This window comes from Moschus berezovskii, chromosome 10 (genome assembly GCF_049115385.1).
Source record: "Moschus berezovskii isolate FMDL1 chromosome 10, NW_MosBer_1.0, whole genome shotgun sequence".
In the NCBI taxonomy this organism is placed as follows: domain Eukaryota; kingdom Metazoa; phylum Chordata; class Mammalia; order Artiodactyla; family Moschidae; genus Moschus; species Moschus berezovskii.
This window is the reverse complement of record NC_142469.1, coordinates 100,712,526-100,729,841: the sequence shown is the minus strand read 5'-3', so window position 1 is coordinate 100,729,841 and position 17,316 is coordinate 100,712,526. Positions and strand designations below refer to the sequence as shown.

The 17,316-nt window shown below is 36.5% G+C and overlaps 1 protein-coding gene across 9 annotated transcripts in view; it reads right to left on the bottom strand.

Annotated features, from left to right (window-relative positions):
- ARID1B (AT-rich interaction domain 1B) overlaps positions 1-17,316 on the bottom strand; it is a 434,495-nt gene that overhangs the window by 175,486 nt on the left and 241,693 nt on the right. For 5 of the 9 annotated variants that reach the window (XM_088840857.1, XM_088840860.1, XM_088840859.1 and 2 more), the window contains exon 5: positions 532-573. The exons of the other annotated variants lie outside the window; for them this stretch is intronic. In XM_088840857.1, coding sequence (XP_088696983.1) covers positions 532-573 — 42 coding nt within the window. The remainder of the gene's footprint in view (positions 1-531; positions 574-17,316) is intronic. 9 annotated transcript variants of the gene reach the window in all.

Sequence of the window (17,316 nt, the reverse complement as noted above, 5' to 3'; positions counted from 1 at the left end):
AATTCTAGCATGGGGATGATCACCCACAGGATAATTTATCTGTTTATAGGTTAAAACCTATGAAGTGACTATGAGCAACTCAAGGGCAGGAGCTGAGATTTAATTTAGTTATGACTGGAACACAGGGCTCAATAAACAGTAGGGATAATGAATAAATGAATGAATGAAGTTAGAGTTATGAACCAAGAACAGCATTCTGATACCATTCAGTGGTTGAATTTCACAGCCTCCAAACCGGAGGGAATTTCAGTAAATTCTATTCCAGGGCTAATTCAAATTTAAAAGTCAGTTGCTACTAAATAAAACCCTAAGCTCCCTGTACTACTTCTCATATTCTCTACAACAAAGAAGAAAAAGGAGACACTGCCATAATCTAATCTTAATCCCAATACAAAAGAAATCTTAAATTTCAGGAAGATTTTAGGACCTCCTCATTTGATTAAAAAAAAAAAGAAGTCCTCTCTGTTGAGCCTTCCAATCCCTTAGGGGAGCTGATGAAACCTATACAATAAGCTATATCAGACTACACACCTTGAGTCCAAAGGCAGTATCCTCCGAGGTCAAGACTTCAACCTGAAATCATAAGGAAAAAATAATTTAGGCACTATCAAACACCTTCTTTGAGTCTAGCCACAGACACCAGAGCACAGGCATGGCCTGGAACTAAGAGTTTTGAGAAAGCCTGATTTACATCAAGTGTCAACAGAGTGAAATCTGTGAGTCTCTTCAAGAGTAGGGTATAAATCCAGGTCACTGCCCTGGGTCCAGTTTTATAACAGGTTGAGCAGCTATCAAATTAATATATTTGCCATCATGTTGAAGTGGTGGTATAAGTTCCTCAAAATGATGTCGGAGGTAGGAGAAATCATCCTTCATACTTAAATCACGAGATGTTGCACATACTTTTTGATCTTTCACTGACAGTGATGGGAAAGTTATGCTCTGTAAAGCAATTCCATCATGCTTTGAAGCTGCTAGTCATTTCTTGTCTCACTCACATCAGAGTGGGTAGTCCTGAATCTCGGGAATGCTGCAGAGCGAGAGTTCCTGAAAGCAACACTCAGGAAAAGGCAGGCAGAATCTAAGCAACAAGTTGTGAAATGATGGCAAAACTTCAAAACTGCCTATCAGTCTCACGCACTAGAAGACAGAGCTCATTAACATGAATTTTAAGAGCTGCATCTGAAGTAAGATGTGTATTGATAATTACAGTTTTTTAAACATAATTATTCAGTCGGGTCTATAACATATTTGACGATTACAAAGTGCCAGTATATGGTGGAAAAGGGCAAGAAAAGAAAGCAAGAGAACAAAGAATTTTTTCTTAAGTATCTGGGGAAGACAGTGGGGGTGGGGCAATAATATTAGACTAGCTTGACTTCACTGTTTTTTATTATTTTATTTATTTTTAACTGGAGGATAACTGCTTTACAATATTGTGCTGGTTTCTGCCATACATCAACATGAATCAGCCACGGTTAGTTTTAAACATCTTAAAATTAGGCATTTGTAGTAGGCACTTAAGTAGAAGACATACAGGCCATCCAATGTATCTTGCAATTAAAAAAAAATTAGCTAGGGGGAGGAAATATAAGATCATTTCAATAAGACTGTCATCCAGTATGGAAGAAAAGAAGTAAAAAAAAGAAATGAAGAAACAAATTGTTCCCTCCAAGTGGTTTACTGAACGTGAGGCTCACCACGACCTGGTATCTGTCAGAGACTCGGGCACAAGGCAGGAGAAAGGCATGACTGGTCCTGAGAAGATGAGCAGCCTAGTTTCGAAGAGAAAAGTATGCTGCGGATACCAAATGTGATTTTAGGAGAAAGATTGAAATACTGGATAAGTACAGCACGAAATCACTATAAGAGTCACTGACAGCATGTCTGTTTACACTTAACTTTCCAAAGCTAACTGTCAGACTTAGAGGCCAGGTCTTATTTTAGACTTTAAGAGGGAAAAAAAAGGGGGGGGGGTTTCAGTTATTTGCAATTTACATATGCTTCAATTTCCTAAGTAGGGCTTTTCACAACACTAGGTTACTAACCCCAAATATTTTTACATTAAAGCTTCTAATCAACATTTGGAGACTTTAGTTAAAGGAAAGCACAAGCAACAATTCACCAAATCTTAGCTACTTAGCTACATAATACGACATTTACTCTTGAATTATATACATATTCATATCTGAATACCTTAGTGTTAGATACATTCACTCTTGATTTGATATTTTAATATGAACAGAATTTTTTTAACACATTATATGTTCAAATCTGCAAAAACCATATCCAGAGTGAGTTCTGCATTTGCTTAAGAAAGAAAATTCAATAGCAAATAGAAATTTGTATAAAGATATGGCTTTAATATATTTGACAACCTGAGATGACAGCAAACCAAAGCTTTCAAGTAGAATTTAGGAACTCTCCAAGAAGCTTTGTCAGTAGATAGAGACAAAGACAGATCTTGGGGATTGGATTAAGGGGGTGGATCTCAAAAGTCAGCCTCATCCTCCACCCTAGTCAGGAGGCCTCAACATGATGTTCTGAAATTCCTAAGTATGGACTAGTTTAATTATAGCAAATTTTAAAAATTTACGGTTTGTTCAAAAGCACTATGCTTTAAATACATGTGCACTTTAGTTCAGTATCCTCTATATTACCTGTTTCTGTAAGATTTCAATTGTAATACCCATAAAAAACAGCTGATTTTTAAAACACGAGATTAACCTTAATTTAATAAAAAAGAAAGATTAAATTTAAATAGATTTAATAATAAGAATAAACCAAAGGTTTTCATGCTGTTTCTACGAGTATTTTTTACCTAAGTTGGAAGGAATCCCCCTCTAGTGGGAGTAAGGGAGTATTTCAGCTTTCACATATGATTTTCAGGTGGTAGTAATTAAATTTCACTCTCAACAGAAATCAGCTAAGCTTTCTGATTCTTTTATAATAAATTTCAATCTTGTAAAAACAAAAATAAGTATTTTCTATTGCACAAGCCTAACACCTGTAACTCCTACAAAAAGCCAGAAGTAGATTTGTGCTTGTATGATGGGAGTTCAGTTATTATATAACCATCATCAGCAAATTTATATTGGCTATAAAGTAGTCTCAATTTTAAGTTAAAATAAGAATGTACAACTGAAAAAATCAGTACATTCTCAGTGTAAAGATTTAAGGATGCAGTGGGAGGATAGAGTGCTGACCGTCTGTATTTACCTTACTCATTAACAAAGACTTTCTGGATATTTACTGCATGTTAGGCAGGTACTCACTACTGTATGAGATAAAAAGCGAGTTTCACTAAGATATTATTACCTGGATGAAATGTATTTAAACAATCACTTTAAAAATAAATTCAAATTCAGAAATGACTAGATGAGATCACTCATGGTGTCATTTTTTCTTTTTAATCTTCATTTTAGGGAGACTTCTCTTGTGGCTCAGCTGGTTCAGAATCTGCCTGCAATGCGGGAGACCTGGGTTCGATTCCTGGGTTGGGTAGGTTCCCCTGGAGAAGTGAAAGGTTACCCACTCCAGTATTCTGACCTGGAGAATTCCATGGATTGTATAGTCCATGGGGTCACAAAGAGTCAGACACGACAAAGCGACTTTCATTTAGGGAGACTTAAAACTGGCAGTATTATAAAATCATCAAGAAAAAAGGTCACAAGTTTATCTAAATTAAAATTAGGATGTGATACCCAATGTTCTCCTTCTCCACACAAACACTGTAACAAGTGCAACGATAACTCAATAGCGTAATGAGAAGCATACGTGACATCACTGGGAGAGAGAACTTGTCAAGGGGTCCTGAGGTATAAGGTATGAAGGGATCTGTGTGGGCATCCTAGGTGGCGCCAGTGGTAAAGAACCTGCCTGCCAATGCAGGAGACGTAAAAGATGCGGGTTCCATCCCTGGGTCTGGAAGATCCCCTGGATAAGGAAATGGTAACCCACTCCAGTATTCTTGCCTGGAGAATCCCACGGACAGAGGAGCCTGGCGGGCTACAGTCCATGGGGTCACAAAGAGTCGGACACGACGGAAGCAACTGAGCACACACATGTGGGCTAACAAAGCAGAGACTTCCTAAGTACAGGATGAGGCCCTTTCCATTAAACTATGCTTCTTTCAGATGATGCTGCAATGAACATTTTATAACACAGTGCCTAAAAGGATTCCATTTGTAGAGAATTCCTAAAATCACTGTGGAAATTCCAACTGCAAAGTTCAGATGCAGCTACACCATTCATAGTTCTTTCATTCTAATCAAGCAAAAAGCCTTCAATTGGCTTTTCTCTCTCCCAATTACTCTAACAAGCCCTCCCTCTGCCAAAATTAAAATAAAACACTTTAATTTCCAATCGTTCTATTAAGAAAATTGGGAAAATGTGAATTCATGAATTTGGAAGTAGCAGTGGTTGTACCTTACCCTTTCTTAATCACTTTCAAAGCCCTTTCTACACCTCTAAAGCAGAAAACACAAATATCTAGCAGCATTTTCATGTACACATCGCTATATTTAAGACAGATAACCAACAAGGACCTACTGGACAGCACAAGGAAGTCTGCACAGTATTCTGTAATAATCTAAATGGGAAAAGAATTTGAAAAAGAATAGATACATATATATGCAAAACAAAAAACCTGCCCAAAACTGTGTTCTGTTTTATAAGAAAAAGAAAAGATTTAAAAATCAGGATCACACTATCACAAAAAGAAAGGGAAGAAATGATGATGATTTATGGTCACACACAGATTCTTACTCACAATTAAAGGAATGAAAATTAAAACTTACATTATTCTATTTTCTCACCACAGGTTACCCAAAGATTAAAAACTAAGATGTTAATAATATTGACAATGATGTGAGAAATCATTCAGATCATGGCCTTGGGCTGATAAGAACATATACTGAAATAAAGCTCAATTTAGCAACATCCACCAAAATGTGTATGCATTTGATTAGGTGTTAGCCCAACAATTCCAGGATATCCAAGCACAAATATAAAGATATACAAAGTTGCTCCCCAAAGTTATCTGTAACAGGAAAAAGCTGAATACAACCATCCACAAAATGTTTACCAATAAGGGGATTTAATAACTTCTCATGCAGCTAAGCCTAGAATATTATACTGCTGTTAAAAGGAGGTGAGTCTATCTGTGTAGATAAGGAAAATTTTCCATGATGTCACACGAAGTGAAAAGAATCAGAACAGTGTACATTCTAAGATAATATCTGTTAAAAATAAAGTGAGATTCAGCTATATGACTGATAGACTATTTTGAAAAGATATGCAAGAAATACTTTAGTGACTGCCTCAAGGAAGAGACCTTTTTTTCATTGTATATCGTCTCACAATATAAGAATTTTTTTCACCAATACATGTGTTTTTCTTGTTCAATTTAAAGGAATTAGTTAATAAAATATGCAAATTATAACAATAAAAAGCATTCAATAAGTTATTCAATGTCAGTAATAACCATAGAAATGTAAGTAAAAGTCTTATTCAATGCCTGTGTGCAACTAGACCCCCTCAACATCTGTGTGTGTGTGCTTGCGTGCTCAGTTGCTTCAGTCATGCCCAACTCTTAGCGATTCTATGGACTGTAGCTCACCAGGCTCCTCTGTCCATGGGGATTCTCCAGGCAGGAATACTGGAGTGGGTTGCCGTGCCCTTCTCTAGGGGATCTTCCCAACCCAGGGATCGAACCCACATCTTCTGCATTGCAGCCAGATTCTTTACCGCTGAGCCACCGAGAAGCCCCAACACCTGTGATGGGTATGTAAATAAGACTAGCCTTCCCAGAATACAGTTTTCCATTACACATCAAAAGCCTCAAACATATTCACACCCATTTACCTAGCAATCTATTTGCTAGAGAAATCTTTGTGATCTGATTTATGATCAAGTGTTTATATATTAAGTATGTATAGTACATCTTTACATAGTTAATATATAAACACTATATCTTTACATATTTAATATATAAACACTACACCCTTACATACTTAATATATAAACACTACATCTTTACATACTTAATATATAAACACTTGATCATAAATCAGATCACAAAGATTTCTCTGGCAAATAGATTGCTAGGTAAATGGGTGTGAATATGCCTGAGGCTTCTGACGTATATATTAATTTATATATTAAGTATGTATAGTACATCTTTACCACTTCCCTGGTGGCTCAGAAGGTAAAGCGTCTGCTTGCAATGCAGGAGACCTGGGTTTGATCCCTGGGTTGGGAAGATCCCCTGGAGAAGGAAATGGCAACCAACCCCAGTACTCTTACCTGGAGAATCCCCTGGACAAGAGGAGCCTGGTAGGCTACAGTCCATGGGGTCGCAAAGAGTTGGACACGACTGAGCGACTTCACTTTCACTTTCAGTACATCTTGATTTAAAATAATGACAAATTAGAAAAAAGCACAAACATAGGGAATGGTTCAAGTATGATATATTCACATGGTAGACCATTACATAATCATGAATAACTCAGCTTTCAAGAAATAGTTTATAAATGCTTTTAACATGTTAAAATTTAAAAGCAGGATTAAAAACAGAAACTTGATACTATAAATATTTAAATCTATTCATTTGTTCCCTCCATGCCTTCTAGAATATGCGCCATGCTGGGAAATGTCCTGCACATTCCAGACTTTATAAGATTTCTTCATGCTTTCTTTTAATACATTCCACTTTATATTTTTTACATTTAAACATTTGATCTGTAATTTACTTTGAAATAACAAGGGGAAGAGATGACTCAGCTTTAATTTTCCTTTAAATAACTCTGATGCAGAATAATCCATTATTTTCTCCAGTGATCATATATACCATAGCTTCACCATAATTAAACATTAACATAAATTTTGCCTGTAATTCCAGGTAGGGATGAGAAAAATAAAATTATCCATGACGCTTTCAATCCAAAGGCAGGTGGAAGTGAGAGGAGGAGAAAAATCTGATGGAATCTGCAATCACAATATTTGTCCACAGGTAAATTACTAAGAATTCAGATGCTTTAAAATAATAATTTTTGCCTAGACTGATGTTTAAGGCTTAAAATACTACTCTAAAGAGTGCTATGTCTCCTTTGGTTTATCCAAAAAGACCAATATATCAACTAGAACAATTATACACAGTTTTACCCAAAAGAAGGAGAAGCAGACATTAATAAACAAATTGATCTCCAAAACCATGCTGCAGGATTCATGACACCTGAGACTACAGGAACAGCCTTCTGTACCCCGCCTCTCTTCTCCGTCTGATGTAAGCACACAGGCAGCTCACACTGGGTTGCAAAGGCTTAATGTTAGCAAGCGAAGAATTTGTTTTGTCTTTTAAATACTGTTATTATTATTACCACTATTATTATTATTATTTACTTTTTTGTAGTCTATTTAAAATGAACACTTAAGACATGTAAAACCCTGGTAGCATTCTTCTCTTATTATTCTCCTCATTCTCCTTATTAGCATGTACAGGCCACATGACAGCTCAAGGACACAGCTTGCAGAAACTGTTAGGTGTTTGGTTAGCTGGTAATAGAACTCACAACGATGCCTTCTACTGTTAAGTGCTCTGAGTAGAACCTCCATTCTCTGAATGCATTTAAAATTAACTAAAAACTTATACCTATATAGGAAACCAATAAATATTAATAACAATGATAAATTTCATCTATGTAACCAAAAATTATTTGTTCTACTTAATACAGTGTACTACAATTTCAAGGCAAATGACAGATATGTTATAATTATACTTATCACTGCAAGTGTTATGTTCACAGTGTCTTCTAGACTAGAATGTTAGCTGTATCTTCATATCCAGGCTGTTAAATTTAAAACAAAGGTTGTGGACATTGTGGTCACACTCCCCTTTCTAGCTATGTTCTCTGGGTGAGGATACCTTCAGTTGAGATTCTCAAAGCGGTCACAAACTCATGACATGGCTCAGAGAAAACAGACCTTGAGTCCAGAACAGTGTGCAAAAATAGCCATCACCATGCAGGTGGAGTCACTTTCTCAAATCCTTTAGTCTGGGCTAGATATGTGATTTGCCTGGATCAACAGAATACAGCAACAGAAAGCACAGTGTACCACTTCCAAGTCTAAGAGGCAATGCCTACTTTTAGCCAGCCTCTTGAAAGTTAACCAGCGCATGCTAGTTAGTCGGAGAATAAGAGACATATGGTTCTGTTACCATGTCACCCTAGCCATGAGCCGGTCAACTTCAAGAAGCAGAGAGAGCCATTTAGCAGATCAGTATAGCTAACAGAAGAGAAAAGCTCCCGGTTGGTCTGTGCTGTAGTACAATTAACTACGGCTCTCAGGTGTCATATACCTACTGGTTGAGTTCCAGGCTAGAACATTACAATACTAAAGGCAGTTCTGAAAGTGCTTACAGTGTCTACACAGGCAAGTCCCTCCTCCATCTCCACTCTCTATTTGAAACCGCTCAAGACTATAAAATGCTCAGTTCACAAGAAGCTCAACAGAGTGGCTCTTGCCTGTCTCTCTGATCCCCAGTCCCAACACTCTCCCTCCACACACAATGCTCCAGCTAAGCTGGCTTCCTTTCTGTTCTTCAAAATGGCCCTCTCTTACCTCAGAGCCTGTGCACTTGCTGTTCCCGCCTCCTGGAACACTGTGCTATCAGATCTTTCTGTCACTGGTTCCTTCAAATCCTCACACTTCAGTTTAAAGGTTCTCTCCTAAAAGAGCTCTTCTCCCTCTCTAGTGTCACCACCTGAAATTTCCTTGTTTATCCCTTTACTGAAACGTAAACTTCACAAGAGTAGGGACCTTGCACATGTCATTCACCGTTTTAAGTTTTTTATCCAGAAAAAATGTCTGACATGGAGAAGCCCCCGAAATAATTGTTGAGCAAATAAGTAGGTATGCATGAATGTACTGAGGACTGTAACACAATGAAAATATGAATACATATTTATATACCACATAGCTCCATGTCACAAGTGTAAGATCTATCAAGATTGAAAACATCCTCCACCTTATATAAATACAGAAGTTAAAGTCTATGTACCATCTAGGTGACAATATACATACTTGCATTACACACTAGTGTTATTAAAAATAAAAAGTCAAAATCCAGTTTTACTATATATAATGATAGTATGTAAGCATTTGATGTATTTATCTCTCTGATTGTGAAGTGAAAGTGAAAGCTGCTTAGCCGTATCTGACACTCTGTGATCCCATGGATTATACAGTTCATGGAATTCTTCAGGCCAGAATACTAGCGTGGGTAGTCTTTCCCTTCTCCAGAGGAATCTTTCCAACCCAGGGATCGAACCCACGTCTTTCACACTGTAAGCGGATCCTTTACCAGCTGAGCCAAAAGGGAAGCCCAAGAATACTGGAGTGGGTAGCCTATTCCTTTTCCAGATGATCTTTCTGACCTAGGAACTGAACCAGGGACTCCTGCATTGCAAGTGGATTTTTACCAACTAAGCTCTCAAGGAAGCCTTTTGTCTCTCTGGTCAAGAGTAAATTTTAATTTCTGTTAAAAGGATTAAATTTTAAAATTGATGGCAATAAAGTAAGAACACTGCTCAAAGAACAGATATTTTATCCCTATTCTTGAATTAAAATGCAGTCATTCTTTTAGAATTGTATTGAACTGAGAAATGACTATAGTAAATATTTCATATAGAACACAGTTTATAATCCTTTCAAATTTAATTTTAAAAGTAAGTTTCAGTAAAGTTTGAGCTCTGCACTTAAGTGGGTTGACCACAACACAGCATATGATAGGAATGCCCTACCGCATGTTGCAGGTCATCGCTTGAAGGATACTGACAGACATGCATTCTATATAAGAATAAGGTTTAAATGGTCCCACAACCATGCTTATTGCATAAGGGGTCTCCTTGAGATCAAAGAGTACAATAGGTGCACAAGTGGAACTCTACCAGCTACATGACAGACAGATTTGTAGATTTGGGGCTACCCTAGGAGAAATCACATGATATAAAAGTTAATCATTTTTATACTTAGAGTTTATCAAAAAATATGGACTACGGAATTATAAAAGAATAGACCTATATATATATATATGATTTACTTTGGCTTTTTCTAATGCAATGAGTGTATATAAATAATGTAAATTTGTAAACAAAACTTCTGGAAACAGATCATACTTTCAATAAAAGCAAGGCTTTAATTATTTACCTTTAGATCTTTCTGCAAAGTGTATTTTATTTAAAAAGTGTATTTTATTAGAAAATATGTCTACAGTAAAACACTAGTTATTCACCACATTATCATTTCTTTCTGATTGCTTTTCCTATATTCTTCAAGTTGACATCTTATCTTATTAAAATAAGATTTTCTACACAATTGTCCTTAAGTTCTAGGAGATGTGATGAAGAAAAATACAAAAGCTACAGGTATCCAGGCAGTTCAGGTGTTAGTTTATCTAGACTTTATAACAATTTAAATACTATTATCTCATCTTACATTGTGTCATATTCCTTTTGAATTATGTTATAATTCAATGCAGTTTTAAGCAATACTTCCCTGTTTAAATAAGTATCTACTCATTCATACATAAAGTGATATAAAAAGTTTATCAAATTTACTAGTCTGAGAAATTTAAATGCTCTAAAAACATAAGCCAAAAATATAAACTCTTTTCTTCATTTTAATTTCATACAGAGGAAAATTAATTTTTAAAAAATGACTGAATAAATCTACTAAAAGTTAAAAATTTAGCAAAAGTACTGTTTGACCATACTTAACCCTCTCTTCCAGTACTGCCCACCATTAAGATCAAACTCAGAAAAGAAAGTTGAAAACTGTTCAGTTCATTTCAGTCACTCAGTCATGACCGACTCTTTGCGATCCCATGAATCACAGCACACCAGGCCTCCCTGTCCATCACCAACTCCAGGAGTTCACTCAAACTCATGTCCACAGAGTCGGTGATGCCATCCAGCCATCTCATTCTCTGTTGTCCCCTTCTCCTCCCGTCCCCAATCCTTCCCAGCATCAGTCTTTTCCAGTGAGTCAACTCTTCACATGAGGTGGCCAAAGTATTGGAGTTTCAGCTTTAGCATCAGTCCTTCCAATGAACACCCAGGATTGATCTTCTTCAGAATGGACTGGTTGAATCTCCTTGCAGTCCAAGGGACTCTCAAGAGTCTTCTCCAGCACCACAGTTCAAAAACATCAATTCTTCGGCGATCAGCTTTCTTCACAGTCCAACTCTCACATCCATACATGACCACTGGAAAAACCATAGCCTTGACTAGACAGACCTTTACACAATTATTATTCAAAAGAGGTGTTGTAGACACATAGGCTGTGGAGGCCCACAGATAAAGCATTTGTAAAAGTTAACCACTCTGCCTGGGGTAGCAGATTCAACAAAGATGATTTTTAACTGAGTAGATGAGAATGGAAAGGTATTTTCAAAACAAAAATATTTGAATGTCAACAAATTAAACTTTTATCACTGCTTCCATAGGGCCGCTAGTACATTATTAATTTGACTACCAGCCACCAGCTTCTTTTTCTGCTGCCCTCTTTTCTGTCTGCATGTTTCTAGCCCACTAACTCTGTCACCAGGATCTGCATGTGCAAAAAGTGAAATATGAAAAAACATCTGTTTACCCTAAAATACTTCTAAAAAGCAGACTGGTCTAAAAAATATTGGAATAGTGGTAACAATCAGACTTCTATCACAGTGTATCTTTAAGGTCTTTCAAAATATAAACTGTTTAAGACTATCTTGATTATCAAATTGAAACAGAAAGATAATTCAACCAAAGAGAAAGAAAAGAATATAAGGTTCATTATACTTAAATTGAGACAGAAACCTTAACTTTTTACCTTAAAACTAACTCTTGTTTAGATGGGACTTACTTAGAAGAATCTACCTACTTAATTTGGTAAAACTAGTAACTGCATACGGAGAAGGCAATGGCAAGCCACTCCAGTACTCTTGCCTAGAAAATCCCATGGATGGAGGAGCCTGGTAGTCTGTAGTCCATGGGGTCACTAAGGGTCGGACACGACTGAGCGACTTCACTTTCACTTTTCACTTTCACACATTGGAGAAGGAAATGGCAACCCACTCCAGTGTTCTTGCCTGGAGAATCCCAGGGACGGGGGAGCCTGGTAGGCTGCCGTCTATGGGGTCGCACAGAGTCGGACACGACTGAAGTGACTTAGCAGCAGTAGCAGCAGTAACTGCATAACTAAGAAAGACGTCTTTAGAAAGGACATCACTTTTTAATTCTTTTCATCATTATCTAAAGTGCTGTTAGTCCAAGATGAATTTGTCCACACCAATCAAGTCACCTCAATTGTTCTCTCACATAAACTGTTTAAGATATTCTTATGTGCAAAAGGCAACAATAGTAAAAAAAAAAAAAATTTAGGCAAAGAGTGTAAGTACGTGAAGGAAACTGAGGTTAGTACAGGAAGTTCTGAGAGAGGCAAATTGAGAGAGGAAAAAAAAAGAGTTGAAGTTTTCAAGGCAACAAGCAACTAACAACATACCATTATTCCTGTCTGCCCGGTCTTTCTCTCTCTGAAACAAGAATACTGTCTAGAAAAACACTGCACAAAAAGAAGAGAAAGTCTTCAAAGATAGGTATTAGTTGTGTGAAAAAGCTTTGCTACCAAGTTTACTTTCATGCCTTTTTGAGTTCAAAACTATTCAATATTAATTTTCTATAATAAAGGGCCATAGAGGCCTTGTCTCTAAAGAATCACTAATCTTAAAAAAATGTTGGTAGGTAATTCAAGACATGGACATTTCGGTGCAGAAAAATGTCAAGGAGGCGATAATTACAAACCCTCATCTGCTCACTGAAGAGCTGAATGCCTGAGGACACAGGCTCAGGTTAGACTGGAAACAACGAACAGAAACATGAAATGACATAGCTTTGAAACAGACTGACCCAGAGGAGAAGGAAGATACCACACTTGTTAGTGACACTCTCATTGCTACTTCATGTCAGGGACACATCTTGATATAAATAATAAAGTCACTTTCTAAAATACTGGTGGCATATGATTACAGTATTATCTGGAAGAATAAATTTGTTGTTTTAGTCACTAAGTTGTGTCCGACTCTTTCACGATCCCATGGACTATAGCCTGCCAGGCTATACTATAGACTTCTCTGTCTATGGGATTTTCCAGGTAAGAATACAGGAGTAGATTGGCCATTTCCTTCTCCAGGGGTTCTTCCTGACCCAGGGATTGAACTCGTGTATCCTGCATTGGCAGGTGGATTCTTTACTACTGCCACACCAGGAAAGAAAAAATTATCAAAGAGGAATCCTCTGGTTCTACCATAAACAGCACTGTCATATGGCAAAAGAAAACATGAGCAATTTCTTTAAAATCATGGGATTCAACCATGATAACTGATTTTTGAAAAGTAATCTACTGCAGCAAAATAATAAGGTAGTCTTACATCATGATCCAGAAATCCCACTTCTATGCATTTACTTAAGAGAGGTGAAAACATTTTCCTCTGAAGACCTGTATGAAAATATTTAGAGAGGCTTTACTCAAATCTGTCAAAAGCTGCAAACAATCCAAATGGCTATCAACTGGTGCATGGATAAATGATATTTCAGACTATATCCATACAATGGAAAACTACTCACCAAAAAAAAAGGAAGTGATTACTGACAAGCAACAAAACGGATGCATCACAAATGTATTGTACTAATACATAAAAGAAGTTAAAGCCAGACTCAAAAGACTACCTACTGTATGCTTCCATTTCTACAACATTCTGGAAAAGGCGAAACTTTCAGGAAAGAAAACAGATCAGTGATTGCCAGGAGCTGGGTGACCAGGGAGGAGCACAGTGGAATTTTTGGGGTGACAGAAAACTTCCATTAAAAATGTTCTAAGTTTCTACTAGAGTACTTCTTCACGTATCATCATAGTAGTTAATGGTACTCAGAAAATGTTGCCATTTCCAAATATGCAGATAAGAATTAAAATAATATTCCAGAAAGCCATCCTCAAAACACCTTTGATCTTCATTGTAGAGTGCGCCTTTTTTCTTTTTTGATAAAGTGTTCCAGATCTTAGAACTGAAATTTTCAGGTGTTAATTTCTAGAAATTTTCGCATGATTTGGAGTTAGCTAGATTCTTCTTGTGGTAGGGGAAATTTGAGGTTTTTGTAATGTTCTGGTCAGGCAGAAATAACTTTAGGTTAGTTTTTTAAAACTAAAAAGGGATTGTGTTTCTAATGAAAATTTTTGATATTTAATACAATTGCATGTAAGTTTGAATTTCAACATGACAACCAGCAAATCAACTTAAAATCAAAAATACAGCCAACACTGAAGTTAAAGTAGTATGTACAAGTTCAGACAAGAACAGTATACAATCTTCAGATACGAAGTATAACACTTAACCTCTTCGTAACAGTACCTATAGCTCAGAAATTCTGAATTCAGTTTCTAAAATTAAAATCTTAAAAAAAAAAAAAAAAACCCAAAAACCTTTTTAAGGGCCACATATTAATGCTTATTTTGTAATCCAGCTCCAGCAACTCTAGGAGATATGTTGAGAAAATTCAGAGTTACTGAGCTTATACCATGAAACTACTTTCTACTTATAAAGTAGCCAAAAGCTTGAAATACAGTCTCAAGGATGAAAAGCTTGATTTTTAATGTATGAAATATTACTCTTGGTAGGCCCTTTAAACACTATTAAATTAAGCAGGCTCAGTTTTATTCATACAAATTCTTCAGCTTTTTAAACAAAAATGAAGTCTCTGAAATTAAAAATGAAATTAAAACAACCAAACTTAAAATTAATCAGTCAAACAAATAAATAGCTACTTGGCAACCAGGAAAAAATTTGCCCCCCTCCCTCATAGTAAGTCCAGGGATATTTGACAATGTCTAGCAACATTTTTGGTCATCACAATGGGGGTTAGGATGGGGTCTGCTCCTGGTAGCTCATGGTACTGAAATGAACAGGATAGCCCTTTTACACCAGTGAATTATCTGGCTGAAAATGCCACTGGTACCGAGGTTAGAATCCCTGGTCTAGATGGGAAATTCCAGTTTCTGATATTAAGGAGCATAAGCACAGGAGGAAAAACCATAACTCAAATCTTGATTTTATTAACAGAAATACAAACAGTGTTTGGGATGAAAGCCACTTCAATTGCTGAAACAGTTAAATTGCATTATCATCATATTCATGACAGAAGGCTATAGAGCCAAGGTTTCCACAGAGCAGTGGTTTTAGTACTACTGAAGTAAAATGCTATAGAACAAATTTCTTCCAGAAAGAAGATTGCAAGCTCAGTGACAACTCTGCACAGGTGGATAAACTTACTCATACAATATGTGAGCTCAATGCCATGTTTTATTAAAAAAAAAAAAATGGAGAGTTGTTACTAATTAATACAAATTTACTTATTCTTTAAAATGGGGAAATGGGTAAAAGTCAAAAGTAAAAATAAACTGAGATAGCTAAGGCCTGTTAACATATGTACATGCAGGTGTGTGTACATTCACATGTGTGTATATATTTATCTTAGATCTAAAATTTAAATGCAAGATTAGTCAAATCTGACATTTGCTTGAACTCTCACTCAAATCTATTATTTGCTTTAAGACTCCCTTTGAAAAACCTGGAGGAGTAATATACTAGGATACTAGGGAGGCAAAGTATAATTTCAGAGTTTGCTATAAACCAGGCAAATGCTCAGAGCAGACAGAAACAAACTTGGAGAGAGTGGGCATAAATGATTATCCAAATAGTTATGTCTTTTGTGCTGATACTTAACTGTGTTAGGACTTCTGAAATCAAGACTTTATGATTAACAACAGAATGGTGACTTCTAAATAAAGTTTGCTACTGCTGCTGCTGCTAAGTCACTTCAGTCATGTCCGACTCTGTGTGACCTCATATACAGAAGCCCACCAGGCTCCCCCGTCCCTGGGATTCTCCAGGCAAGAACACTGGAGTGGGTTGCCATTTCCTTCTCCAATGTGTGAAAGTGAAAAGTGAAAGTGAAGTCGCTCAGTCATGTCCGACCCTTAGCGACCCCATGGACTACAGCCTACCAGGCTCCTCCATCCATGGGATTTTCTAGGCAAGAGTACTGGAGTGGCTTGCCATTGCCTTCTCCGAAATAAAGTTTGATGCACCTATAATTTCAGATATATTTTTACCAATGGGATTAGGGAGTAATTCACCCTGGGACGCCTTTCTGTTGGGGCTTCCCTGATGGCTCATATGGTAGACCCAAGTTGGATCCCTGGGCGGGAAGATCCCCTGGAGAAGAGAATGGCAACACAATCCAGTATTCTTCCCTGGAGTATCCCATTGACAGAAGATACAGTCCATGGGATTGCAAAGAATCAGACCGGACTGACCAACTAACACTTTCACTTTCATGTAACCATGGAATATGCTGCTGGGAGGATGTGAAAGCAGCGAAATTGTTTTTTATTCATGTTATATCATTTTTAAATTCCATCAACTTATATGAAAGGGTTCATTTTGTTGTCTTTTGCAATTATGGTTATCATTTTTGAGATATATAGAAATTAAGCCTGTCCATTAATTCAACATCCACAAAGTCAGAGAGTTAAAAAGCTTGTCAACTCAAAATTAATTTACCAGAACCAATTTTACCACTATTACACAAGACTGTAGCTCAAAATCTAAAACGAGCTGTTATCATGACCCACTGATGATCACCAATAAAGGCTTACCCTAACACTATACTGTGAGGAAGTGTCCAATAGCATACTCTAGCATATTACTTATTCCTTTTAACAAAATACTTGAAAAATATTTAATCTTACTTAATTTAAAAGGGAACTGGCAAATGTCATATGCAGGCAAATATGATCAAAGATAGAAACATCCCTGCTAGGATTCTAGCAGTTTTTACAAAATCTCGTTTGTATACACAGTGCAAGGGAAAATATTATGCATATTCATCTGCCACAATAAACATAACAGTATAAGGCATAAAAGCAAATGGAAGGTTAATATTCAGAATTATTCAAGGCCATTTCTCTTAAATTCTTCAAGACACATTTCCTTGATTTCACCTCTACATCAATAGTGATAAATTAACTCAAAACTACATTTCCATTATATCATCAAATTAAATTTCCAGAATTCCAAGATTAAGTTGACTTGCATATGACAGAAAGCAAACATACCAAATAGTAAACTATTATTGTAAACAGCATCAATGAGTAAACAAGCTTTACAAATTACATATCCATAATGTAAAATATAAAAATTTAAAAACCAACTGGCCATAG